This window comes from Molossus molossus, unplaced genomic scaffold (assembly GCF_014108415.1).
Source record: "Molossus molossus isolate mMolMol1 unplaced genomic scaffold, mMolMol1.p scaffold_m16_p_16, whole genome shotgun sequence".
In the NCBI taxonomy this organism is placed as follows: Eukaryota; Metazoa; Chordata; class Mammalia; order Chiroptera; family Molossidae; genus Molossus; species Molossus molossus.
The window spans coordinates 23,732,245-23,759,028 of NW_023425351.1; the positions used below are offsets into that span (position 1 = coordinate 23,732,245).

The 26,784-nt window shown below is 43.2% G+C and overlaps 2 protein-coding genes and 1 pseudogene across 5 annotated transcripts in view; all 3 read left to right on the plus strand.

The window, feature by feature from the left end:
* Positions 1 to 6,126: 6,126 nt before the first annotated feature.
* Positions 6,127 to 7,807, plus strand: RRS1 (ribosome biogenesis regulator 1 homolog). Its single transcript, XM_036264143.1, has one exon. It carries the CDS (start codon positions 6,226 to 6,228, stop codon positions 7,321 to 7,323), a length of 1,098 nt encoding a protein of 365 aa, XP_036120036.1. The 5' UTR covers positions 6,127 to 6,225; the 3' UTR covers positions 7,324 to 7,807.
* A 2,110-nt stretch (positions 7,808 to 9,917) lies between these two features.
* The window catches only part of ADHFE1 (alcohol dehydrogenase iron containing 1), a 42,521-nt gene continuing 25,654 nt past the window's right edge, over positions 9,918 to 26,784 (plus strand). The window contains exons 1-8 of one of the 4 annotated variants that reach the window (XM_036263998.1): positions 9,918 to 9,976; positions 16,189 to 16,226; positions 18,286 to 18,332; positions 19,645 to 19,698; positions 19,874 to 20,028; positions 20,175 to 20,371; positions 21,871 to 21,948; positions 23,373 to 23,478. In XM_036263998.1, the coding sequence (XP_036119891.1) occupies positions 9,918 to 9,976; positions 16,189 to 16,226; positions 18,286 to 18,332; positions 19,645 to 19,698; positions 19,874 to 20,028; positions 20,175 to 20,371; positions 21,871 to 21,948; positions 23,373 to 23,478 (734 nt within the window). Of the gene's footprint in view, positions 9,977 to 10,158; positions 10,184 to 16,188; positions 16,227 to 16,933; positions 17,129 to 17,578; positions 17,620 to 18,285; positions 18,333 to 19,644; positions 19,699 to 19,873; positions 20,029 to 20,174; positions 20,372 to 21,870; positions 21,949 to 23,372; positions 23,479 to 26,784 lie in introns of those variants that run through there. The other 3 variants (XM_036264000.1, XM_036263999.1, XM_036264001.1) reach the window with 3 other exon arrangements.
* LOC118631931 lies at positions 22,558 to 22,678 on the plus strand (annotated as a pseudogene).

The window sequence follows — 26,784 nt, forward strand, 5'->3', positions numbered from 1 at the left end:
AGCCTGGCCTAGTAGTTTAGCTGGTTAGAGTATCATTCAATACACCAAGGTTGCAGGTTCCATCCCAGTCAGGGCAATACAAGACTCAACCAATGAATGTATCAATAAGTAGAAAAACAAATTGATTTCTCTCTCTCTTTCTCTCTCTCTCTCTCTCTCTCTCTCTCAAATCAATAAATATAAAAAAAAACAGAACAGTACTTTGTAAGAAAATATTATTGGAACACTTTAAGAGCAGAGATTTTTTTATTGTTGAAAGTATTACAGATGTCCCTCCTTTTTCCCCCATTGAGACCCTCCTCCATGTCCCCACTGCCCTTCACCACACTGTTGTCTGTGTCCATTGGTTATGCATATATGCATATAAGTTCTTTGGTTTATCTCTTTCCACACTTCCACCCCCCTCTTCCCTCTGAGATTTGTCAGTCTGTTCCCTACTTCCATGTCTCTGGATCTATTTTGTTCGTCAGCTTATTTTGTTCATTATATTCCACAAATTAGTGAGATCATGTGATATTTGTCTTTCTCTGATTGGCTTATTTTGCTTAGCACAATACTCTCCAGGTCCCTCCAGGTCGTCTCAAAGGGTAAGAGATCTTTCTTTCTTACAGCTGCATAGTATTCCATTGTGTATATGTACCACAGCTTTTTTTTCCACTCATCTACTGATGGACACTTGGGCTATCTCCAGATCTTAGATATTGTAAATAGCGCTGCAATGAGCATAGCGGTTCATATACTCTTTCTGATTGGTATTTCAGGCTTCTTGGGATATACTATATTCCTAGAAGTGGGATCACTGGGTCAAATGGCAGTTCAATTTTTAAATTTTTGAGGAAACTCCATATTGTTTTCCATAGTGGCTGCACCAGTCTGCATTCCCACCAGCAGTGCACTGGAGTCCCATTTTCTCCACACCCTTCCCTACTTTGGCCAGTAAAACATTTTTGTAAGCAAATTTCTTCATTCTTTTGATACTGCATTAAGTTAGATTTACTTTCTAAATGTTTTTCAGTTGCCCTCTTTTGGTGGTGGAAATTTTTAGGGATGATTCAACCATTCTTTCAACGTAGTTATTTTGAGTATTTTTGTGTAGGAAATTCAATGTGCCAGTAATTTGATAAAATAGTAGGAAAGGGCCCTTAAAATGCTTACATTACTCACTTAGTTCATTTTTACTGATTTATAACTTTAATTTGGAAGTACTTGAAGGGAAATTTTAATTTTGAAAATCTCTTAATCATAGACAAAAATCTGTGTATTCATGTGCTTCAGTTTTAGTTAGAAACTTGTATCAAAAAAAATCATTATTTTAAAAAGGTATAGCATTACCATTTTGTGTAGTTAGTGTAGAAGCAGATAAAAACCAAACAATCATACACACACAAAAAACAACTACCAAACATTGTACATTTGCCTAAAAAGTACTTTGGACTTTAGGATAGTAAAAATGATAGTAGCATTTTGGAACTGACTTAATTTGTTTTGGTCTCTGTAAAATATACAACTATTTTTGTTTTTGTCTTTTTTAAATGGGCAAATGCACTTTTTTGACGGTGAGGGTGAAATCTCCCTATAGGTTTGCTTTTGCTAATAAAAAAAACTCAGTAGTTGCTACAAAAATGTAGTTGTTGTTTCTTCTTTCCTGCACCTCATTTTTTGCCATTTTTGAGGGCTGTTCTTATGTTTGTAGGAATGAGGAAGAAATATTGGGACAACAAACTTAAGGAGCACTATCATACAATGTGAGTAAAGAGTTGTTTGGGGCTGGATCATGAACATCCAACACTAAGAACAATCATATGTTGTTGGGTAAAGAAGGGAGTTTTTGAATAAAGTGATTTGGCCAGATTTCTGGAATATAAATCTTTAGGACTGGCCTGAAGAGAAACTGAAGGCAAGAAACTGTTAGGACGCTTCTAGGATAGCTCCCTGGGTACCAGTCAGGATCCTGGCAGGAAACAGGTAGTAAATAGTCAAGCTGGGTAATTTAAGAAAGATCAGCAAAGGAAATATTACAAAGATGTGAGCATAGTTTAAGAAAACTCAAAAATAAGAGTGCTACAATGACAAGAGCCACAACCACTCCCAGGCCTACAGGGCAGTTAGAGGAGCTGGGAGTGGGAGGCTGCATGGAGAGAGCTGCCTGATTGAAGCTATGGCCTTTTAGAAGAACCAGCCAACCATGCCCTGACCAGGTTAGCTCAGCGGTTCGGTCCAAGGACCGAAGAGTCAGAGGTTGCATTCCAGGTCAAGTGCACATATCCCAGTTGCTGGTTTGATCCTTGGCCCTGGTAGGGGGAGGCAACCAATCAATGTGTCTCTCTCACATGGATGTTTCTCTCTCTCTCCCTCCCTCCCTCCCTCCCTCCCTCCTCCCCTTCCACTCTATCTGGGAGAAATATCCTCAGGTTATTTTTTTTAAAAAAGAAGAAGAAGAACCAGCCAACCAACAGCAATCTGCAGAGGGCCAGAGGCATACGTGCCTTCACCTTACTCTCTTTACACCCTCTGATATTCTGTCACCACCTCCTACTGGCCTCACCCAGAGAGCAGAGTGGAGGGAGGATCTAGAGAAGCAAATAGAAGAGAGCCTGCCTAGGGGTAAGGGCATGGTAGTGGGAATGAAAAGGGTATAATATGAGATGAATTTAACAGGACTTTCTGCCTGAGTGGATTTGGAGATGGAATGAGAAAAGTCAAAGATGACATCATGGTTTCAAGCCTGAGTTACTAGACTAGAATGACAATAACCTCAACTGAGACTATTTTTACTAACCATTGTATTCTCAATGCCTTGTACAGTACCTTGGGCATAAAAGGCCTTCTATAAACATTTGGGGGGTGAAGGGAGTGGATGGATGATGGAAGAAGCAAATTTGAGGGAAGATAATGTGTTGTGTAGCCTTACACATACTGAGTTTACAGTATGGTGGAAGAGCCCAGCGATGATTGGAAATTTGAGCCTAAAGCTCTGAAAAGGAAAGAAATAAAGATATACCTCTAAGAACCACCTGCACAAAAATGTCAGTTGACACCATGAAAGTGGATGAAATGGCATAAAGAGTAGATATAGAGAGAGAAAAGAAGGAGGGCCTAATGACCCAACTTGAGAACTTTGCCTTATGGAACAAAAGGAGGAAGGGAAATCAGCAAAGAGAAAAGACAAAGGGAAAAACCAACAAAGGGAAAAGACAATATGTGAAACCATTTGCTGTACTATTAAAAGAATTTCACATACATCTGCACATCCCTGGCAGGCTCTATTCTTCTTGACACTGCAGTCTTGCCTAACATAAAGATGATACAGATGCAAGCTGGAGACCACCATTTACCTACTTACCTCAATAAGATTTTTTTAAAGCCCTAATTCCCCATCTTACCAGTTTTGCTCACCTTGAATCTAACACAGCCAACATTAATCCTTTTATAATTTAGAAAAGTCTATTTATTAGACTTATTCTTTCAAGCAATCATGTATTGAATACCTATTATGCAACCAGCACTCTGCTTAGCAAAGTGGAAGAAAAAAATCAGTCTCCAATCATCGGGGAAATTAAAATCCACTTGGACTAAAAAACCATTGAGCATAAAACAAGAGTTCAATTAAGAGCTGACCTATATGATTCAAACTAAGTAGCATTTCATCCAGTGAAAATTCATACCATTGAGCACCTGTTGACATCTGCTTTTTTTCCCCCTAACTCAGATTGATAGAGATAAATCCTACATAGTTGTACTTCCTATTAAATGCCCAATTTACCACATGCCATATGGTAAATTTTTCTTTACCTTTCTTTTATTCTCCACTGTTCCATGAGGTCTCAGTAACCTTTGAATCTAGTATCTAGATTATGGTAGTCATTCAAATGTTTGTTAAATGCATGAATGAATCAGAAGCTAAGCCAAGACCAGAGCAGCTGTCAAAGTCCTTAACTCTCTCCGAAGGCATCCCAAAAGCTTTAGGTTAAAAGCTGTAGGGCCATAGACCAAGCCTTGGCCCAGAGGATGATTGGTATTAAAGACTTGGTGCTGCCCTGGCCGGTTTTGCTCAGTGGTTAGAGCTTTGGCCTGCAGTCTGGAGAGACCAGGGTTCAGTTCCTGCTAAGGGCACGTACCTCAGTTGCAGTTTGTCCCCAGCCCTGGTTGGGTCATGTGGATGGCAACCACTCGATGTGTCCCCTTTCAGGTCGATGTTTCTCTCTCTCTCTCTCTCCCTCCCACTCTATCTGAACAAAATATCAAAAAATGTCCTCGGGTGAGGATAAATTTTTTTAAAATTAAAAAAAAATAAAGACTTGGTGCTGAGTGTTAAGGTAAAGGCTCAGAAAAATCCTGGCAAATCCTAAAACACTCTTAGAAAAGAGGAAGAAAGAAGATTCTAGCACAATGCCTGAAGCATAAAATGTGTTTGTTAAATGTTTTGTGAGGGAATGAACAAAGGACAGTTGTGAGCTCACGAAGAGACCAAGCTCCAGGAGGCAGGTGTGACAAATGGGGCTGTATCTAAAGCCCTCTCTAGTAGAAACTCAATTGAGTATATTTCCTAATGGCTATTATGTCCATTTCTATAAGTTAATTGTCCAGCATAACCCCTTCTTCACTACTCCCAAACCCCCTTTAAAGGAAAACAAAACCTCTTAACCCCACAATCAGCAATGCCTCCCAAACTTGACTGTACATACTCTTCACCTAGAGATCTTGTTAAAATGAAGATTCTGAATTATTACAATTGGGGTGAGGCCAGAACATCTGCATTTCTAACAAACTCCCAGCTGGGGTTATGATGCTGGTCCAAGAGACCACACTTGTAGAGTATCAAGAGCATGGAAGCTATTGCAGAGAATATGCAAATAGTATTACTGTAAGCTGCCTCCTGCTCCCACACTTCCTAGTTGTATAACCTTAGACAAGTCATTTTACCTCTCTGAGCCTTCCTTTGTCATCAGAGGAATATGGTGAATAACAACAGCTAAGACTTATTGAGTGCTTACCATGTACCAGAAACTGTTTCATATTTATCAACTTATGAATAGGACTTAGGTTAAACGACCTGTCCAGGGTAGATATAGTAAACCTAGATCTGTTTCTAGGTAGCCTGACTCTGGTGTTTAATCACCGTGTAGGCCTGCCTCTTCAGCTTAGCTGCTAGAGCCTTTATGAAGAGTAAATAATAACTGGTGCCCTGGCCAGTTTGGCTCAGCTGTTAGAGCGTTGGCCTGTGGGCCAAAGAGTTGGGGGTTCAATTCTGGTCAAGGGCAGGTACCTCAGTTGCGGTTTGTCCAGGCTTTGGTCGGGGTGGTGCAGGAGCCTACCAGTCCATATGACTCTCTCCCACTCATCTCTCTCTCTCTCTCTCTCTCTCTCTCTCTCTCTCCCTTCATCCTTCTCCATCTAAAGATAAACAGAAAAATATCCTCCGGTAAGGATTTAAAGACAATAACTAGTATGTAGCTAACATTTATTGAGCACTTACAGGTGTCAGGCCCTAGTCTAAGCTCCCTTTGGAGCATATTAACTCATTTATCTTTATAACAGCCCTAGAAGGTTACAGGTTTTTAAATAGGTCAAATAAGTTAAAGATGAAGGTCAAACAGTGGCACAGTCAGGACTGCAACCAGGCAGTGTAACTGCGAAGAGAAGCGGCCCGGGCTTGCGGAGCGCAGGTAGCCCAGAGCCCAGGGCGGTCCGTCAGCAAACCGAGCCTACCCTTAGCTTCGGGTGCCTGGAAAGGTCCTCCGCCCACACCCGGGAACCCCCACGAACGGGTCAGGGTTCTGGTGAAATGTAATCTTCCCAGTCCCGAACAGGGCTGACTGGCTAAACATCTCGAGAACATATTTTCACTGAAATTGTGACAGTCGCTCGGGATCCCCGCGGCCCGGGAAAGTTGCACCGCCCGCCTGCCCCGCAGCCTCCTGGGAGCCGCAGTCCCAGTTCCACCCCGGAATTTGTAGTCCGGGCCCCTCGCGCCAGCTCCGTCTCCCGGGCTCCAGCCGAAGGGGCTGCTTCCAATCTCATCTGCTCTCCAATACCGCCCTCTGCCGGCCTCTTCTCCGGTCGCCCGAATTATGAGCCAGTTCCGGTCGCTCCGGAAGTGAGGCTTTCTTTTCCGGGGCGAGTGTCTGGGTGCTCGCACGTGGTTGTATTGCCCGGGCTAGAGCCGGCGCTGGCAGAGAAACGATTTGAACTGTGTTCCCCGAGCTCGTGAGCCGAGCCGGAACCATGGAGGGCCAGAGCGTGGACGAGCTGCTGGCAAAGGCGGAGCGGGACGAAGCGGAGAAGCTGCAGCGCATCACGGTGCACAAGGAGCTGGAGCTGGAGTTCGACCTGGGTAACCTGCTGGCCTTGGACCGGAATCCCCCCACGGGCCTGCGGCGCGGGGAACCCACGCTGGAGGCCGAACTGAGGGCCTTGGCGCGGGACAACACGCAGCTGCTCATTAACCAGCTGTGGCAGTTGCCCACGGAGCGCGTGGAGGAGGCGCTGGTGGCGCAGCTACCGGAGCCCACCACTCGCTTGCCGCGGGAGAAGCCGGTGCCCCGGCCGCGGCCGCTTACGCGTTGGCAGCAGTTCGCGCGCCTCAAGGGCATCCGTCCCAAAAAGAAGACCAATCTGGTGTGGGACGACGTGAGCGGCCAGTGGCGGCGCCGCTGGGGCTACCAGCGCGCCCGCGACGACACGAAGGAGTGGCTGATCGAGGTGCCCAGCAGTGCGGACCCCTTGGAGGACCAGTTCGCCAAGCGGATTCAGGCTAAGAAGGAACGAATGGCCAAGAACGAACTGAACCGGCTGCGTAACTTAGCCCGCGCGCATAAGATGCAGCTGCCCAGCTCGGCTGGTATGCACCCTACAGGACACCAGAGTAAGGAGGAGCTGGGCCGCGCCTTGCAAGTGGCCAAAGTCTCCACTGCGTCTGTGGGACGCTTCCAGGAGCGCCTGCCCAAGGAGAAGGCGTCCCGGGGCTCCGGCAAGAAGAGGAAGTTTCAACCGCTTTTCGGAGACTTTGCAGCGGAGAAAAAGAGCCAGTTGGAGATGCTGCGAGTCATGAACAGCAAAAAGCCTCAGTTGGACGTGACGAGGGCCACCAATAAGCAGATGAGGGAGGATGACCAGGAGGAGGCGGCCAAGAGGAGGAAAATGAGCCAAAAGGGCAAGAGAAAGGGGGGCCGGCAGGGTCCTGGGGGCAAGAGGAAAGGGGATCCTCCCAGTCAGGGGGGGAAGAAGAAAGGAGGCTTGAGAGGCAAGATGAATTCCGGGCCTCCTGGCTTGGGTGGCAAAAGGAAAGGAGGGCAGCACCAAGGAGGAAAGAGGAGGAAGTAAAGTTCATTCTCTGACCCACCTGCCTGTAAACCAAGAACTATTCTAAACGTTAATTTAAAGTCTAAGTCCTGTAGAGGGATGCAGATGAAGGTGGCCACTGCCTTCATTGAGTTTGAGTTTGGAGGGGCAGGATTGCCTTCCCAAGATACTATGTAAATATTGAACTTGACAAATTTATGTTTTTTCTAATAACCAGGTTTTTGGCTGGAGATTTAAAGGATGTACTGAGGACATAAAAATTAAGGGAAGAATTTGGTTAAAACTGGAAATGAAACAGCCATCTTTTTTTTGTTTTAATTTTGAATATGGTGGGAGGGAGAGTTTATATTTGAGACTTTTGAAGTAAGTTGATTTCAGCGTTATTTTTACAACAAGCTTGTGTATTTATCAAAGCAGGTGAGGGCATACAGAAAGATTACATTTAAGTTTGTTGTGAAGTTATTTAATAAAAGTGTGTCTATCTAATGTTGCTATTATAACTGTCTGTTGGTAGAAATCGTAAGTAAAGCCGGTGACCTGGATACCTGGTACATGTTATTTTCATTTACTTTCCAAAAAAATAACCACAAAGTAGCTAAACTGGGACGATTTCAGCAACACCACTATAAAAAAGGAAATTTCAAATATTGAAGGTGTAGTATAACTAGTTTTTCTAAAAAAAGATTTCCTGCTAAAAAAAGATTTCCTGCTTTTCAACACTGAAAGGATTGTTTGCTGTAAAAGATACATTTGGGCTTAACTAATGGTTATAATCATTAATCTAGAAAATACTTAAATCTTTCTCAACATTTAAGTCCCCGATCTTTTTAAAGTTTCAAGTAGGGTCTGTTTGGGGAAGCTAGAAAAACTACAGAATTCTTAACTGGAACATTATATTTGTCAGATTGATCTGAGCTGGTCTATGTAGGTGGTGAAATTTTTATTGCCATTCTGGCTCTCTCTTCCTAACTCATCTTTGTAAAAATAAATATCTGCAGGAGCAGAGAGGAGAGTGTTAAGAGAGTGTTAATGGAAGAAAAAAGGAGGGACATTTGTAATACTTTCAACAGTAAAGATAAATTTTTTAAAATAAATAAAAAATGCCCTGGCCGGGTTGTTAAGTGGTTAGAGCATGGACCAGAGACCTGGGTTTGGTTCCCAGTAAGGGCAGTACCTCTGTTGCAGTTTGTCCCGGCCCCCATTGGGTTCTTGTGGGTGGCAACCAGTTGATGTGTCTCTCTCACATCAATGTTTCTCCTCCCTCTCTCCCTCCTGCTCTATCTGAAGATAAATGCAAAAAAAAAAAAAAAAAGTCCAGGTGAGGGTATAAATAAATAAATAAATAGTAAGTATCTCCTAAAAAGGATTTATAGTAGATCTCAAATTCAGGGGGTCTTTTTTGCTGCTATTACAGGGCTGTAAATCACTCTAGTCTGCTGATTGGTCTGACAATTGATAGGAAATTAAAACTGAAGATTCATTTGTTCATTGTTGTCTCATTTTTAAAAGATTACTTTTAGAAATTGCCATGAGCCCTGGCCAGTTTAGCTCAGCAGCTAGAGTGTCTAGGCCTGCGAACCAGAGAGTTATGGATTCAATTTCCAGTCAAGGGCTTGTAGCTGGGTTACAGGTTCAGTCCCTGGCCTGACCCTAGATGGGGTCTTGCAGGAGGCAACCAATCAATGTGCCTCTCTCCCTCTTTCCCCCTCCACCCCTTCTCTATCTAAAAAATATCCTTGGGTGAGGATCACCAAAAAATAAATTGCTATGAAAGAAAATATTCGGATTTCATACAGGTTACTTAAGACACGTGTTCAACCATTACTTAGGATATTTTCTTATTTAAAAATTGAACATTGCCAAATTGATTATTGATCAACTTCTTCACTTGGACAATAGTGCACATGGGGCTGCGGTGCCTCCCAGACAGTATAGTCTGATCATGGAAAATTGTAACTACTGATGAAATCATTTAATGGAATCCTGAAGACTTCATCAAAAGCCAAGCCATTCAGAGAGCATTTAACCTTTTAAAAATCTCAACTTGGCTGGGGGTGTCCTATTGTTTTGTTTGGATATTGTTTTTGTTTTAAGACTCTTGATTTAGCAGTTGAACACAAACAGGCCCTGTAAAAAGGGACCCATGGGCATTCTGCAAGGTTCTTATTTATTAAAACAATTTAAATGGAGTGTCTTAATAATTTTTCCGAAAAGAAAACTTTGTCAGAATAGCATTTTAAAGAAACTGGTGGGGGAAAGAATGCCCTTGTTTTTTCCTTTTCCCCGTGTGTGAAATAGTGGGTCTTATATAGTAGAGAGACTTAAATATCGAAGACCCTACGGAGCAGTTACCTTTACGGCAATTTCAAAGTAGATAGACTGCAGCGGGAGCACGTGAGGTTTTGACTGCTGGCAAAGTGGCCTTGCGCGCGCACACACACACACACACACACACAGTGTTACACACACACACCCCACCACCCCGCCCCCAAGGATAACGCAGGGGTCGACCTAGCGATGCGGGTGGGCAGTCGCGGCCGAGTGGGCGGGAAGAGGAGGGCGCGGCAGTGATTGGTCGGGGCGAGGGGCGGGGCCGCGGAGACGACTGTGCAGCCATGGCCGCCGCCGCCCGCGCCCGAGTAGCGCACTTACTGAGGCAACTGCAGCGCGCAGCGTGAGTGCGGGGCCCAGGGGCGGACAGGGGACCCGAGGGTGCAGCTGTGCCCACGCCCCGCGCCTGAATGTGACCAGTCCGTGCCCAGCGAATCCTTCCTGAGGTTACTTTCAAGAACTTGGGGAAGGGGCCACCGTAGTGCGTGCCCCTTTGCGCCGGGCGGGACAGCGTTGTCACAGAGGGTGCCGTGCAACCACGCTCCGCGCGGTGAGGCAGGCCTTACCCTGTTCTACGTACGGTTAAGGAAACTAAGGCCCAGAGAGCACAGTGCCAGGTCCCAGTGGCAGCCAGTGGAGGGTTTGGCACAGTGACCAAGACATTCATGTCTGCAATCATTGTATTTATACTGGGTGCATGTTATGTGCCAAAAACTGTTCTAGGAGCTGGGGATTCAAAGGTGAAAGACTCTGGAGCAGTTTAAATAAGGACTACAAGGATATTGGATGCAGGTACAGGGTTTGTAAAATGGGCCCGTACGGAATACAGCGGACAGAGGGTGTAGAAGAAATCGGGAGCTTCACTCCGTGGCATGTGCAGGATGTCAGAGTGCTACATGTTATGGCATGTCTGACTCCCCCTCCATTAAGAAGGAAATGCTGAGTACATAGTGGCTGCCTGATAAAATAATTGTTGAATGTGCAAGTACAATAACTGTGTGCCAGGGAAAACATGAAAAAAATCAAGCAAACGGATGGAGATAAATAAGGGGAAGGAGGAACTAGAAAGGAATTTCAGGCAAAAGGAAGAGCAGCACAAGAGGCAAGAGATGTAGAAAGTCTGAACCTCGCTTCATAAGAGGACGTGAGGATGGAGAAGACAGCTGGTGAAAGACCATGAATAGAAAATAGAATTTACTGGGCATTTACTATGTGTACCAGGCACTGTCCTACAGACTTTACACATACTATTAATAGTAACTCTAATCCTTACAACAACCCTATGCAACACTGTATCATATCCTCATTTACAGGTAAAGAAATAAAGGCATGGAGAAAAATAATTTGTCCAGTGTCACACAACTAAGCAAATGGCACAGCCATAATATGAATTCAATAGTCTAACTTCACAGTCCTTGTTCTTATCCTATGTTAAGGTGTTTGAATTGTGTCATGTGGATATCATAAAGTTATGGAAGCAATAATTCTCACTGTGAAACACAAATACCTTGAAATTCCCATGAAAAAAGAATTGCGTGGCCATAGATTTGGGAAACTGCTCACTGCTTCATAGCTCTCTTGGAGAGTTGGGATGTACTTTAGCACACCAAGAGCTCTGAGAAGTCCTACAGGGGTGAAAAATGGTTAGCTGTATTTAAATTATTATAAACCTGTGTCATCCTAGAACTTTTTATCAAGCAACACCATTCCTATTCCTTGGAACCAGTGTCATATAGAACATGTTTTTTAAATGGTTGCATGACAAAGGAGTGTGGCATAATTAGAATTATGTTAGCGCATTCTGGTAGCAATGTAAAGTGGAGAAGACACAAAGGTAATCGTAGTGTTCCAGCTACAAGGTGACGGCTTCAGACACAGAGGAGAGGAAAAGAGGTAAAAGGGGTAGATATGAGAAATATTGAGAAGTTGGTTAGAATCAGGAAGATTTTGTATATCTTTAGTGAGACAAGGAGAAATTGAGGTTTCTGGCTGGGCATCAGGTCAACAGAGGGGCCATTTACCAAGATAGGAACTATAAGAGGGAAGATGAAGACTTAAGTCTGGAGGATTTTGAATTGGACATGCCTCAGGTAGTACATCCAGATGAAGACCCCCAGAAGGGAATTGAATATATTGTTCTGGAGTTCAGGAGCAAGTTGAGAACTCATCCATGAGTGTGGAAGCAAAGGCCTTGGCAAACTGTAAGCATAGAAGAAAAGGGCAGAGAATGAAGTCCTGGGGAGCAGCACTGTTATAGCAGGGGCAGCAAAAAGGTGTTTTGTTCTATACATGTTCATTTTCTTTAATAGGGTAAGCATTTCAAAGTGGGAGATTTCAAATAAAATTTTGGAAAATTGGGAAATGGCATGATGAGCCCCACATCTGGGGGAAGTCTGCTGGACTGAGGTGGAGTGGTGGCCACCTCCTTTGGACAGGGGGTGCTCTCCAGCTTCCTGAGAAACCCAGCACAGCCGGCCATTCACTCTACACAGCAGCTGCTTCGACAGCCAGCTGCCCTGGCCTCTCATTCACACTACTTGCTGGCCTCCTTAGGCATCTGTATTTGCAAATGATTTGTACTTTGAATGGAGGAAAAGGAACCAGCATTAAAAGATTGGAGTCATGGCCAAAGAGAAGGGAGAAAGCCTGGGAGGGAAAGAAGTCACATTCAGTGCAGATTCACAGTGTTCTCATCCTTGCCGTTCAGCAGGGAACAAAACAGCCTGACATCCCTGGTTAAGTGTGTGCATGGGGCAGGTGGAACAGACAATAAAGTAGTAAGTTTAGAATACATTAGATGTTGATGAGCAAGATAAAGGGGAATTGGTTGTTGGAGGAGGGGATGCAATTTTAGCGAAGATGGTCAGAGAAGGCCTCACTATTAGTTTCTATCACTGCTGTAACACATTATCATGAATTTGGTGGCTTAAAACAACACACATTTATTCTCTTATAATTCTAGGGTTTGTGAAATCTACAATCAGTTTTACTGAGCCAAAATGAAGGCCACGCTCCCATTCAGAGGCTCTAGGGGAGAATCCATTGTCTAACTCTTGAGTTTCTAGGGCCACACTCCTTACATTCCTCTGCTTGTGGCCCCTTCCTCCATCCTCACAGCCAGCAATGTAACATCTTACTCCAGTGGTTACATTGCTTGCTTCTTTTTTTTTTTTTTTTTTTTAATATGCTTTTTGTTGATTTTAGAGAGAAAGGGAGAGAGAGAGAAACACATCAATAAGTTGCTTCCCATACTGCTACTGTATGGGGATCAAGCCCAAAACCTGGGTATGTGCCCTGACTAGAAAGCAAACCAACAGCCTTTCAGTGCTATGGGATAACACTCAACCAACTGAGCCATACCAGCCAGGACACACATTGCCTTCTGTATCAAATCTCCCTCTGGTTCTTCTATAAAGATGCTTGTGATTACATATAGGGCCCAGTCAGATAATCAAGAATAATCTTTCCATCTCAGAATCCTTAATTTAATCACACCAGTAGATATGCTTTATAAAGTAGCATTCATAGGTTCCAGGGATTCGGATCCCGTATATCTTCACAGGCTCAGCTGATCACACTCACTGCGAATTAACTTGCAGAAAGACCGGTGGAGGGAAGGAGTAAACCATGTGGCTCTCTGGGAAAGTACCTGGAGGTGGAGCATATCTGGTGTGGTGTCAGAAAATGGTGACTGGAGCAGAGTGCATGAGGGGGGAGATAAGGTCAGAAATATTGGGGGCCAGGTGGGGTCAGGGATGACCCCAAGATTGTTTTACCTGAACAACTGCAAAGGTAAAGTTGCCATTAAACTAAGATTGGGAAGGAGGCTTTGAGGGAAGAACAGGAGCTAAATCTTAGGCAGGAAAATGGTGAGATGTCTAAAAGACATTCAAGCCCTGGCCGGTTTGGCTCAGCAGTTAGAGCGTCGGCCTGCGGTCCTGAGAGACCCGGGTTCGGTTCCCGTTAAGGGCGCGTACCTCGGTTGCAGTTTGTCCCCGGCCCTGGTCGGTTGTGCGGGTGGCAGCCACTCGATGTGTTCCTTTCACATCGATGTTTCTCTCTCTCTCTCTCTCTGTTCCTCTCTGTCCCTCCCACTCTACCTGAACAAAAAATGGAAAAATGTCCTCGGGTGAGGATAAAAATAAATAAAAATAAATAAATAAATAAAAGCCATTCAAGTGCAGTTGAATGGAGTTCAGATGAGAGGTCTAAACCAGAAGATAATGAGGAAGTCATCAGCATAGAAGGTATTCAAGGCCATGAGACCAGGTAAGATCACTCAGGAGTAAGTGTGGAAAGAAAAGAGAAGGGTCCACAGGCTGAACCTTAGGACCCTCCAGCATTCAGACCCAAGAGCGTGAAAAATATTAGGCCAGTAGCAAGCAGCCAATATAGTAGAAAGAAAACTGGAAAATGGTGTCCTGTAAGCCAAGGGAAGGAAGTGTTTCCAGGGAGGCGGGAATGAACTGGAGGATGCTGTTGACGGGTCAGGTAAGATGAGGACTGAACTGAGAAGTGAGTGGTGTATGAGCAAGGTGAGGGCATTAGTGACCTTGTCAGTGGAGTCTGGTGTATGAGCAAGGTGAGGGCATTAGTGACCTTGTCAGTGGAGTCATGGGGCAAAGGCCCATTTATTGGAGGAGGTTCCAGAGAGAATAGAAGGAGAGAAATAGGAGAGAGAAGATATAGTCAGCTAAAGGGAAGGCGAGAGGTGGGGGCAGCATCCTAAGAGCATTGACAAGTCATCAAAGTACTTTTAACAGGAGAATGACATCATTGGAAATATGCCCCTGACCATAGTATGGCAAAGGTGGAGCAAAGAGAAGCCTGTTAGGAGCAACATAGTAATCCAGAGAGATGACACCAGAACCAGAGAGTGGCAGAGGGCCCCACAGCAGTGGATGGATTTGGGTAGAGAAATATTTGGGCCCTTGATGTGTAGTTGACTATAAAGGGTGAGGGGTGAGCCCTGAATAGAAGCCAACATTTAAGTAATTGGCAGAATGGAAAAGAAGCCAGAGGGAGAATAATTTGTGGTGAGCAGCCAGGAAGAGCATTTCAGCCACCCAGGGAGGGATGGCCCATAGTATTCAATGCTATGAAAGCAAGGAGGTCTGAGAAGAGAGGATACAGCAGGAAAGCTGGGACTTGTGAAGACAGCAGCCAGATTTCAGCAGATGTAGATCAGGTGTGGAGAACCAGAGACTGAGCTAGAGGATGGGACAAGACTTGGTTAAGTTCTAAGCATGAAACTCTTAAACATGATATAACAAGGATCAAATGAGGGGGAAGACTAGGAAATACAGGACAGATGGAGGTCCCGAGAAGGCAAGAGGGGATGGGATTCAAAGCACAAATAAAAAATAGAAATAATGAACTGAGGTAGCCTCAGAGCCTGAAAAATATAAATAAAAAGAGAAGGCAGGTGGGGGTCGGGAAGGAAACATGTATTCCAACAATCCTGGGCATTAGAAAACTTTGAGTTTGATTTTTCCCCCTTCCCTTTGCCTCTCTTTTCTTGTCCTTGGAGGGCGTAAAGCCCACCTTGGCCTTGCCTACTTTCATTTCTCCTTCAGGAGTCTGTGGCTAGATCAGACCGGCTGGGATGCTCTTGAGAACCCTTCGCACTTGGCATGCTCAGCAGCGCCCACGAGATGGCAGCCTTGACTCACGTAGTGCTCACACTCGCTTCTCAGGAGGTTTTGACTTCGAAATTCTCAGGTTTTGAGATCTTGACTACCACTGAGTTCAACAACCCTTTTCCTTCTCTCTCCTTCTTACCCCTCAGATGTTTTCATTCCACATTTGAATGGGGGGGAGTGTTATACACTCATGTATCTATAAGGGATCTCCCTATGACAAGGTCCCCTAGGCAATAAATAGAAACAAAACCCTTTCTCAGCCATGCTCATAGTGAGCAGGACAAAATGAAACCAGAGAAGGGACTGTCCAAGAACTAGGACAGGAAAGGGATACTACGGCAGGCAAGGGTAGAGGGAGTGTAATTTAGGCAGGGAGTGGATGAGCACAGGGAGCCTTTTGAGTGGTAGCTGGTCCCTGAAGCTTGGCAGAGACAGGATGTGGGTTCAAGGTGGTCCCCAGGGAGGCCAGAGAAACAGGCCCAGAACCTGTTTGAATGAAAATTAAACACTGGGACAATGGGAAACACAGGGAAAGGGGAATGAGGTGAGCAAGTAGTTACCCTTGGGTCAGTTTGGTCAAAGCTTCTAACCTGGTAAGAGCTGGGACCTCACCCAGGCCAGGGACTCCATCTTTCAACTTCCTTGTGTCCCAGAGTGTTCATCTCGGCTCCCGCAGGGGTTTATTAAGTACTGTTTGAAAAATTCATGAAAGAACTAACTTACAACCCTGGAAAGACTCTGAGTCCACTTTTTGTCCATGGTGATTTCTGGTTCTTTCTATGTACAATGTTTGCCAAGAGCTACTACTTTGCTAGCACATCTTAAGACTCAGACAGCAGAATGAGTTACTTTAAGACTTCTTGCCTTTTGGTTTTCTAGTTTCACTTTACTTTTATTTTTTTCTTTTCCCTAGATGCCTGTGCCCAACTCATTCTCATACTTACTCCCAAGGTAATAATACATGTTGTGATTTTAAACTGGCCACAGTTTTCGTTTCCACAGTTGGCACTCCAATATATTTGGGCAGAGGGTAAAAGAAAATCAGGGGATGTGAGAGGGTGGTTGATGAAAATGGTTGCCTTTTCACTTGAAATTGATATGTACTAATTATAAGATGTTAGCTAAATGTATGCCACTTATTGTGTGTTTGGCTCAAATATATTAATGCTATTTATAATGTTTTTCTATTTTAAATAGAATTATTTGCCAAAGCTAAAAAAGATGCCATGGATAGGATCTTAAGGTTGTTTTAGTTCATCAAGATGAAATCTTTGGAAGGTTCTAATATATCTCAAAAAAGAAAGAGGCTAAAGAGTAAGGTGGTTTCTAGAAGGAAAAATCTTGTGTGTTTTAATTTTTTAAATAACATTCTGTTTCTTTCTTTTTTTTTATTTTAGAGAGAGAGGAAGGAGAAGGGGAAGAGATAGAAATACTGATGAACAGGAACATCAATTGGCTGCCTCCTGCATGCCCACACTGGGGATCGGGCCCAAAACCTGGGCATGTGTCCTGACCAGGAATCAAATGGAGACCTCTTGGTGCATGGGTCAACACTCAGCCACTGAACCACACTGGCAGGGCTATTTCTTAATAATTAAAAATAATGACAAAAGTTTTTAGTTCCCAAAAATAGTCTTAATCCTTATCAACTCCATTTGTCCACAGAGCAGCAGGAAATTCATTGTAGCTTCAGTGCGTCCTCAAAATGTCATGTGAATTACTGACGCAAACACCAATTTTACCTCTTAGAAGGAAAGATCCAATCTAAGCAGTGAGACGAGGGATGAAAAGAAAAACAGTACCCTGAGCAGAAACCCCAGAGAAGCCCTCTGGGGGTGGAACAGATAAAGAAAGTGAGTGCTTTGCCTGCCCGTGGAGTGACTCACCCTTCAGGACAAGCCAAGAGACCTCCCATTCACTAACGGCCATCTGCCAAGCAGAAGCGTGCCCAGCCTTTCAGGCCCTCGTGAACATGTGCAGAATTTTTTCTTCAGCTGATTTTCTCCAGTTCTTATTGAGTTTCAACAAAGATTCAGGACTTTCCTAGTTGGATGAATAAAAGTAGTTATTTAGGGAAAGTTAAATCCACTGTTTAATAGGATCCAATTTATGTCTTTTCCTAAACTTTAGTCATGGGAGTAATAGATTATTATTATTTTATTTATTTATTTATTTTGGTGGTACTTGCCCCTCGCAGGAACCCAACCCGGGACTCTGGTCCACAGGCCGACGCTCAACCGCTGAGCCAAACTGGCCAGGCCTAATAGATTATTTTTTAAGGCCTATAGAGATCAAAGAACTTTGGATTTTGATTAAGGATACTCTTGCCCTCAGGAAACTGAAGGTAGATTGTTGTCTAGTTGTGGTGTCTTTTCTTTTTTTTCAATTTATGACTAACCAGGACTGATTAAAAAATAAGGATAAAATTCATATAGTGGGGCCCTCTTGTTCCAATATGACAGAAAATCATTTTTCCCTAACTACAGCTGTTGCAAAGAAGTATTCATTTATAAATTTTTTTATTGAATTTCACAAAGAAAACTAAAATTTTTATATTTATAAGCTTGAGAAATAGGAATATCTTACTGCAATAAGTAACCTCCATGGAAAAAATATTAATTGAAACAAATGGTCACAGTTACTATAAGAAATGTAAGCAAGACTCTAATGAATGCATTTACTAATGGCTGTTCTCTTCACAATAGCCCAACTCTAGAGTCTAGAAGATTTTTTTCCATAAGATTTACACATTATATTTTCAAAAGTATATTTTAATTTCAATGGAGAAACTATTTTAAGGCACTTTATTTTAACACATTCAGTATCAAGTTCACGGTACAGTCTTAAAATGCAGGTTTTAGTTTTAATTTGATATGAAACTTGAAAAATATATTTTAGGTAAGGTTTCAGGTGAGATGCTTATGTTCACTGCTAGAGTTTCAGTTTACTATCAAATAATATTTTGCTTTGTTTTTGAGGCCTACTCTGATACTAAGTTTTACATTTCTAGCTCCTGGGCTTTCACTCTCTGGAAAAACAACAGATTATGCCTTTGAGGTAAACTTAATCAGTCCATTCTTTCTTTTATGGATGACCTAAAAACATACAACTAGAATATGTTGCTAATACATTATTATCTAATTTGAAATCTGCTATTAATTGATGTCCCCTAATCTCATTATTTAATCAGGCCCTGTTTAGCGAAATACCTTGTTAGGATAATGGAATATAAATCTTCCAATAACATGAGTGATGTCTAGACTACTGTCTTCTGTACAGCCATTAAAGTAGGACAAATTCCCAATTCTACCAACTTGCCAGTTTATATATATTGTAGGTTAAATCTTCTTTAGTTTTGTAAGCATAACAATCCCTAAAGAGATCCAAGTAATCTTTTGATACAAAAATAAAGGAACAGTTAATTCTGATGAATTTTTATATCACACTGTAATTACAGAATTATTAGTTTAAATCCTTGTCTCCTTCCAGCTCAGGACTCATAAATTGAATGTCTCCAAAGGCCTGACACTTAACTAGTCCATGAGCAGGCGGGGTGAGGCCAGTGCTGTGTTCATTGAAAGCACAGGCCCATCTGGAGGGTGCAGCCTCCACTCAGCCCCATGTGATTACTGCCACACAGGAATGCAGGCCTCGTGTTGCTGTTATTCAGGAGAGATCAGACAGTCACTGGATATTTTTATCCTGAATTTTAAGAGTTATGAGTCAATTCAAAACAGAAGAAATCTAAACGTAATGTGGACCAAACAAAACATGTCTTTGGGCCAATAGTGACCCATCATCCAGTCAGTGTAAAAGCTCTTCTCTCAGCCGTAAACTTTGTACAGCTGTTTCTCTTGTTAGAGTTGTATAACCAGAGCCTAGTACAGTGCCTGGAACATAGCAGGCACTCAGTAGCATTGCGTGGGTGGAAGGATGGATGGATGGATGGATGGATGGATGGATGGATGGATACATGCATGCAAGGGCAGTTGGTAGATAAATGGTTGGATGAATGAAGGAAGGGATGAAAAATAAATGAGGAGTCAACAACCTTTAAACTGGAAAATAAGAACTTTGAGAGGTAACTTAGTTGTGGAGACAAGGAAAGGCAGGCCTTTCAAGCTGAGGGAACAACTGAGAGTTTATAATATGTTTGGGAAAAGATAAAGTAATTCTAATGTGACTACAGCCAAGGTTTGCTTAAAGAATTATGATGAGTCTGAGGCCAGATGGGGTGACCTGGAAGGCCATGCTACAGAATGTATACTTTATTCTTTAGGCAATCAGGAACCATTTCAGGCTTTTATAAATAGAATGGCCAAGCTCTAGTACACCCATCACCAAAATCTCTTTTTTTTTTTTTTTCCAGATGGCTGTTTCAAATATTAGATATGGAGCAGGAGTTACAAAGGAAGTAGGAATGGCAAGTATTTAAGATTTCTAGGGTCAGCTATAGAGGTTACCTATCTTTTAAAACAAGTGCAAATAGACAAATGAGTTCTTTGTTTTTAAAAATGTTTACTGTTAAGATAGCCAGCAGTGGCTATTAACATTTATAGTGCAGTCAAACCTAACATAAATTATTTTTGTTTTTGTAGGACCTACAAAACATGGGTGCTAAAAATGTTTGTTTGATGACAGATAGGAACCTCTCTCAGCTCCCTCCTGTACAAATGGCTTTGGATTCCCTAGTGAAGAATGGCATAAACTTTAAGGTTTATGATAATGTGAGGGTGGAACCAACTGATAGAAGGTATTTTTTTATTGTTGTTATTTACCTTAAGTGGAAGCCACCACATATCACTGTTACTTAAACCTTGCCCCAAGACTTATTTAGTGGCATGTCAGTATATTTCTAGAAAATATGACATAATGGTTTTCTATTTTCTTTTCTCACAGCTTCATGGAAGCTATTGAGTTTGCCAAAAAGGGAGCTTTTGATGCCTACGTGGCTGTGGGTGGTGGCTCCACCATAGACACTTGCAAAGCCGCTAATCTGTATGCATCTAGCCCTCACTCTGATTTCCTAGATTATGTCAGTGTCCCCATTGGGAAGGGAAAGCCTGTGTCTGTGCCTCTGAAGCCTCTGATAGCAGGTAAAGACTGTTTGTTTGTTTGTTTGTTTGTTCGTTTGTTTGTTCGTTTGTTTGTTCGTTACTTTGTTTTGCAATTGGCAAAAGGCCTTAAGCCAGGGATTTTAAGGTATGTGTTTCTGAAGCTTTCTGATTTCTTCATTTCAGTGTAATACCTTGTTTAGAGATCAAAACAGTAATTTGTTTATGTCCAAAATTCTGATTTTCATGTGGTACCAATAGAGACAATTTGGGTCAATGGTAGGAAAGTTTTCAGATTTAAGCTATGAAGTCATCTGAAGGAGGGGGAAAGGTCATCATTTATGTATTATTAGATTCCTCTACAGTAGGTTTGTCTTCTAAACCCCTCTCTGTTTTATCCCATTTTGCCAGTCACTGGAGTTTAGGGGAACATTCGCTATTATTTTTCTGGTGTTGACTCAACCCTTTCTTCCACATAATGGCTCTTCAGCTGACCTGAGGCTTTGTCTCTGCCCTGGGACATGTGGCTAGCACAGCCCATGCTCTGGGAGACATCTACTCTGTGGCTGCACAGGGCACAGCCCCGCAAATCCCAATCAGAATAGCTTGTCTGTTTCACACTGACCTTGGCATCTTTCTGTCTTTTCTTCCCTGTTATTCTATAGCCGTTAGCATATAACTGTTTAAAGTTTTATAGCTAAAATGCGCTTACTGGTCACTGAAAAATATCAGTTTAAAGTCTTGTCCTCTCTCTGCTCCCCTCTTCTGCCCCCACTGTGAAGGCCTTGTGATGGCATAGGAGTGAGTGGTGGCAGATGAGCTGCTTTGATGTGAATGAGCCATCAGCAGGGAGCAGCATAATTGATGTCTGGAATATGGAACCCTCTGGTGACACTGTGTCAGCATCACACAGAGAGGTGATTAGTAAAATTTAAAAACTTGACAGAATTACAAAACCGCGAGCCCAGCAAAGGCAGAGCGTTACTGTGCTCGCTGCCAAGAGGGAATAAAGACATCTTTCAGAGAGGCAAATACAAGTTTTCTTCCTGGAGATGCCCAGCAGCCTGCATTTGAATATCCGGCTGCAAGCTGCTTAAGCTCTGGCGCTAGAGGAGCCCAAGGTTCCCAGAGCTCCCCACTGTTACTATAGAAACAGACATCACACATACACATTAAACCTGCATGTGTGTTCATACAGACATGGACAACACCCATACATGTTAACACATACACAGGTATCACACATGTACTTCAAATGCACACACATGTCATACATGCATGCGTATTAATACAGACCTAGACAGTATACATACATGTTAATGCTGACACAGGCATCATACTGTTGTACATGCATGTTAATGCAGATACACACATAGAGTGAAACATATATGCATGTTACTAGAGATATACACATCGGACAGGCAACGAGGGCAGCAAAGCTTCCTTCTCTAAATGTGCTCCTTATTTCCAAAGACTGAATTAAGTATCTCCAGTGACCTTTCTTTAGATGCTTTATTAACATTAACATTATTTTGTTCAAGTCCCAACTACTTCAGGAACTGGGAGTGAAACTACTGGAGTTGCCATTTTTGACTATGAGCCTTTGAAAGTAAAAATTGGTAAGAACTTTGCCTTTAACTTTTTAAAATTCTCTCTTTTACCTTTCAAACCTAGTCCCTTTTATTTAATCTTACTATTTAACAATCAAGGAGTTATGGAGTTAAGGGAAGGATATATACATATACACATTTTCTTTCTTTTTCCAAGTACATATGAAAATATGAATCTAACTTTTTTTTTTAGAATTACCTACAAAAGTATATTGAAATGCTATGAATCTTGATTGGCTATTTTTCTACTGAAGTTACTGACTGTATGTCAATTATAAAGGGTTATTCCCTTTCTTAGACAACTTTTTTACATTTTAAATCAATTTCATTGAGGTATAATTTTTATATAATAAAATGCATACATTTTAAGAGCCTGATTCGAATAGATTTTGACAAATATAGGCGCACATGTAACTACCACCCCCAAACCCCCCCATCACTCCAGAACAGCCCCTCCAGCCCCTCTCAAGTAACCACTGTTCTGCTTTCCATCTTCTTTGTCGTTTTTACCGTCTTCTTCTCTGACTCTAGCTGAGGGGATAGAAATGTCCCTCTCCTTGAGTCTTGCTCAATATCCTTCTTTAAGGCCTTTAGAGAAGAATAAATTGACATTCAATCATCACTTCTCGGCCTTTTGGCTAAGATCAAGTGTAGTATCTGTTCTTATCAGTTTAATCATAAATTGACATTCAATGACACATTTATAGTAACAGTTCTTTTTAAAATTACATTATCCTTTGACATTAAGAAATAGTAGTTACCAACACTTAAATTCTACCTTACAATTTTTAAAAGACTTTTCCATTATGTTATCTAATGAGATCCTTATAATAGCTCTGTGAGGGATGGGGACCCTGTAATTGTATGGTCTAATCTCATAGAGAACCCAGGAAGCCTAAGGCAGTTGCCCAAAGACACATGGTAAGTTGCAAAGCAAAGACCCAAACCAGGCCCTGGCTGGTATGGCTCAGTTGGTTGGGCATCCTCCCGTGAACCTGGAGGTTGCCGGTTCAATTCCCGGTCATGGCATTGTGGGTTTGTTCCCTGGTGGGCATGCAGGAGGCAGCCAATCAGTGGTGTGTTATTACATCGATGTTTCTCTCTTTCCCTCTCCCTTCCTCTCTCTCTAAAAATTAATGAACTATTTTAAAAAAAGACCCAAAACAGCTCTCTGGCATTTAATAAGTAAATAAGCTGTGGTTGGGAAGAGATGCACATACTTGGCTTCTTCTAACTGAAAGGAGCTTCCTCTCCACTGCAAAACCCAGGTTTCTGACTTCAATCTCTTTCCACTGCTCCTTGCTGCCTCCCTATATGAGAATGACTTTTAACTCATATTGTTTCTATATTAGGATGCTTTGTTATCCTAAAGTTATTTAATGTTTTTAAATAAAGTGCATACCAATGGCCTCTATTGAAAATCCCTGTCCTAGGCATTGGTTCCCGAGCCATCAAACCCACACTGGGACTGATTGACCCTCTGCACACCCGACATATGCCTGACCGGGTGGTCGCCAACAGTGGCTTCGATGTGCTTTGGTAGGTACCTGGATAGGCATTTTCACTACCTGGGTCTACGGACAGATATATATATATATATGTTTGTTTGTTTGTTTGTTTGTTTGTTTGTTTGTTTTGAGCAATAAACACCTGTATTACATGAGGTAAGATAAGGAGGAGGATGTATTTGCCTTCCAGGCCTTGATTTTCCTCAGACAGAACTTTAGCTTCTTGTCCTCCAGCACTCAGCTATCTGCACGGCCACACTGGCCTGGTCTTGGAGTGATGCATGCAAGAAGCTTGCCTGCTGCAGCTGCTCGCCTAGAAGACTGCTGATTGTGGCATTCTTTTTCCTTTCGCCATATTTCTTCTAAATTTTCCTTGATCTCTTTTTGTTTAAATCTCTTCCTCCTCAAGAGTCAGCTTGGCCCCCTTCTTGTGGGCCAGGGGAGGTAGAACCTAGTGGGACTCTTACTGCTGTCAGTACAATGTGCTGTCAATGAGCACAATGTAGTTCTTTACTAGGGTCTTGGTGCGGACCAGTTTGTTGTTGGATGCATTGTCGACAACATCAGTAATCCTTGTTGAGCACATACAACACTCTGAGCCCCAGGAGAAGTTGGCCACGTCCAGACTCGAGGCACAGTACTGTACCCCACATGTGGCCTGGGTGTGTGTGGCGAGGGCCAATCTTAGTGTTGGCAGCAGGATGTGGCAGTTGTCCCAAGGGATTCCCATGGCTTGGCACCGGCTAGAAAGAGCACCGTATTTTCTTTTCTTTTTTTTTTTTTTATCCTCACCCGAGGACATTTTTTCATTTTTTTGTTCAGATAGAGTGGGAGAGAGAGAGAGAGAAAAACATCGACGTGAAAGGTGCACATCAAGTGGCTGCCACCCACACGACCCAACCAGGGCCGGGGACAAACCACAACCGAGGTACGTGCCTGTAGTGGGAACCCAACCTGGGTCTCTCTAGACCACAGGCCAATGCTGTAACCACTGAGCAAAACCGGCCAGGGCAGCACCGTATTTTCTTATGCAAAGCACTTACTAAGCATTCATTGATTAGCACTCTGCAGCAACCCCAGCTTGGACTGTCATTATCTCTGTTCCTAAATGAAAATAAGGATGCTATTAGTGAGTATGTTAGTGAGTAGGTGACACCCTGGGTGAGCCACAAACCTGCTGTTCAGGATATACCACTCCAGCCACAGTGGCGGCCACAGGGACATGACAAAAGGAGCAGTCAGGGCTGGCATGCCTCTGTGGCTACACTAAGCAAGGAGTGCCACGGGCCGCACAACATGGAAGAGGGCAGGGAAGGGAGCTGGCATCCTCTGCGCTGGCTTGTACACACAGTGTCCGCACTGTATACACATCACCACCACAGATCTGTGTCAGGTGTAAAAGAAAACTCACTTTGAGATGTTTAGTGACTTGCCCAGAGTCATACCATGAACTCCCTGGGCCTCAGCTCCGTGTGCAATGGCTCCCTAATCTGTGGCTTCTACCACAGACCTCACTTCTGAGTTCCAGGCCATTCGTTCAGCGGCTTCATGGAGGTCCCACGGGCACTTCAAAAATTCAGCATGTCCCAAACTACCCTATTTCATCCTTTTTCACATGCACGTTTTTTGACGTTCTAACATCTCAAATCAGAACATATCTTAAAATCTGTGGCATGGCAGTATGGTTTTCTTCCGCGGTGGTACAGTTTTTTTCAACGAAAAGCTGATGATTCTCTTAATTTTCACTAACCTTCCCTTCCTCCTGCCAACATGCCCCATGGCTTCTCCTCCTGATTCCCTTAACTTAGTGAGCAGCAGGACTCAGTATGGACGTGTCCTTCCTCTCATGCCCACACCAGCCAGCAGATTCTCTCCCTTACGGTGCTGAATCTCTCTCAGATCTACTCCCTCCTCTTAGGCCTCATTGCTCCTGCCTTGGTTTAGACCTACCCCAGCTCTTGCCTGTACAGTTGCAGTAGTCTCCTCATCAGTCCGCCTGCTTCCATACCGTAGTCCTTCCGTCTGTTCTCCACAGTGGCTTTGCCAAGCTTGCAGAATACAAGATGACTGTCAATACACACATACACACACCTCCACTGTACAAGTCTTTCAGTGGCTTCCCGCACCTACTGCCCGAAGGTCAAATTCCTTTGGCCCTGGAATGTCCCCAGTGCTCTGCTCTTGCTCTTTATCTGCTTGAATAACTCATCTTTCAATTCCACTGAATGTTCTCTTCCTGTTGGAGCCTTGCTGACCCTCCCCTCAAGTATATCTGACCACTCTGTCCCTTATTCTTCATGGGGGCCTGTACATTGCTTCTGAGACACCCCTCTCTCCACATGCCTGTCTCCCTCAATGCACTATGAGCTTGGTGAGGATAGGGCCATCTTACTCACTTGGCACACCAACTGTCACATCATAGGTACTCAATTAATAGCTGTTGAATGAAGTTCACATAAACAGGAGGCAGCAGAGTTAGGATTCAAATCCAGGTCTTTCCAAGTCTATGGCCTGCCTTTCTCACTGCATTACTCTGCCTGCCAAAACACTGGAGAAAAATGCGTTCAATTCCATCCTGGTCAAAGTTGTCATGACTTTGAAGAGTTGTCCCCTAACAATGGGGAAATAAGATTCCCCTCCCTAACTAGAAGCTACATAATAAATATATAATGGACCAAAGCAGTCACCTTTAAGTGAACGACTTATAGGCCCAAAGATTTCACTGTCAAAGGGGGAGAAAGAAGAAGAAGGAATGATGGTAGTTGCCCTTCCAAGGATTTTCCAAGGGAAAGAACACCTGGCCTGAGGAATCGGCCCCTGGGGCCCATTGGCCAGTTCTGAAAGTGGATACACTTATGAATTCAACCTTAAAGACAATTCCCATTGTTAGGACTTGATGGGCCTTCCAATCATAAATTAGCATCCATGGGACTTACCAATAGGGAGAAAAGGTGCCCTCTAGAAGACTCAGTGTCTGTCCCCCTCAGCAGTTACATTTCTCATTGTAAATTAATAATGGGGCTTCCAGGTTTTACACGTAGCTTCTGTGACCTCACCTAGGTGAGTCTGCCCCTGAGAGACAGAGCTGCTCTTGGATCCAGAATGAAGATGCATTGGGAGCACCTCAGTGAACTCCTCGCCACCCCGTCTCCTCTCATGGGCACCTTATTCTTACATTGCACACACAGTCCCTGTTTAGAACCACCAAGCTATAGCACCTGTCTACCAACTAATTTTTTTAAAGTTCTAATGTTTTGTTCAAAAGATGTTACCTGCTTCTCAAATGTAGAAGAGGGGAAATTCTCCATTCTATGACTGAAAACTATAATTCATGCAA

Bases quoted from the DNA above. Each gene is read 5' to 3' on its own strand.
- RRS1 (XM_036264143.1), top strand. From the start codon at position 6,226: ATGGAGGGCCAGAGCGTGGACGAGCTGCTGGCAAAGGCGGAGCGGGAC.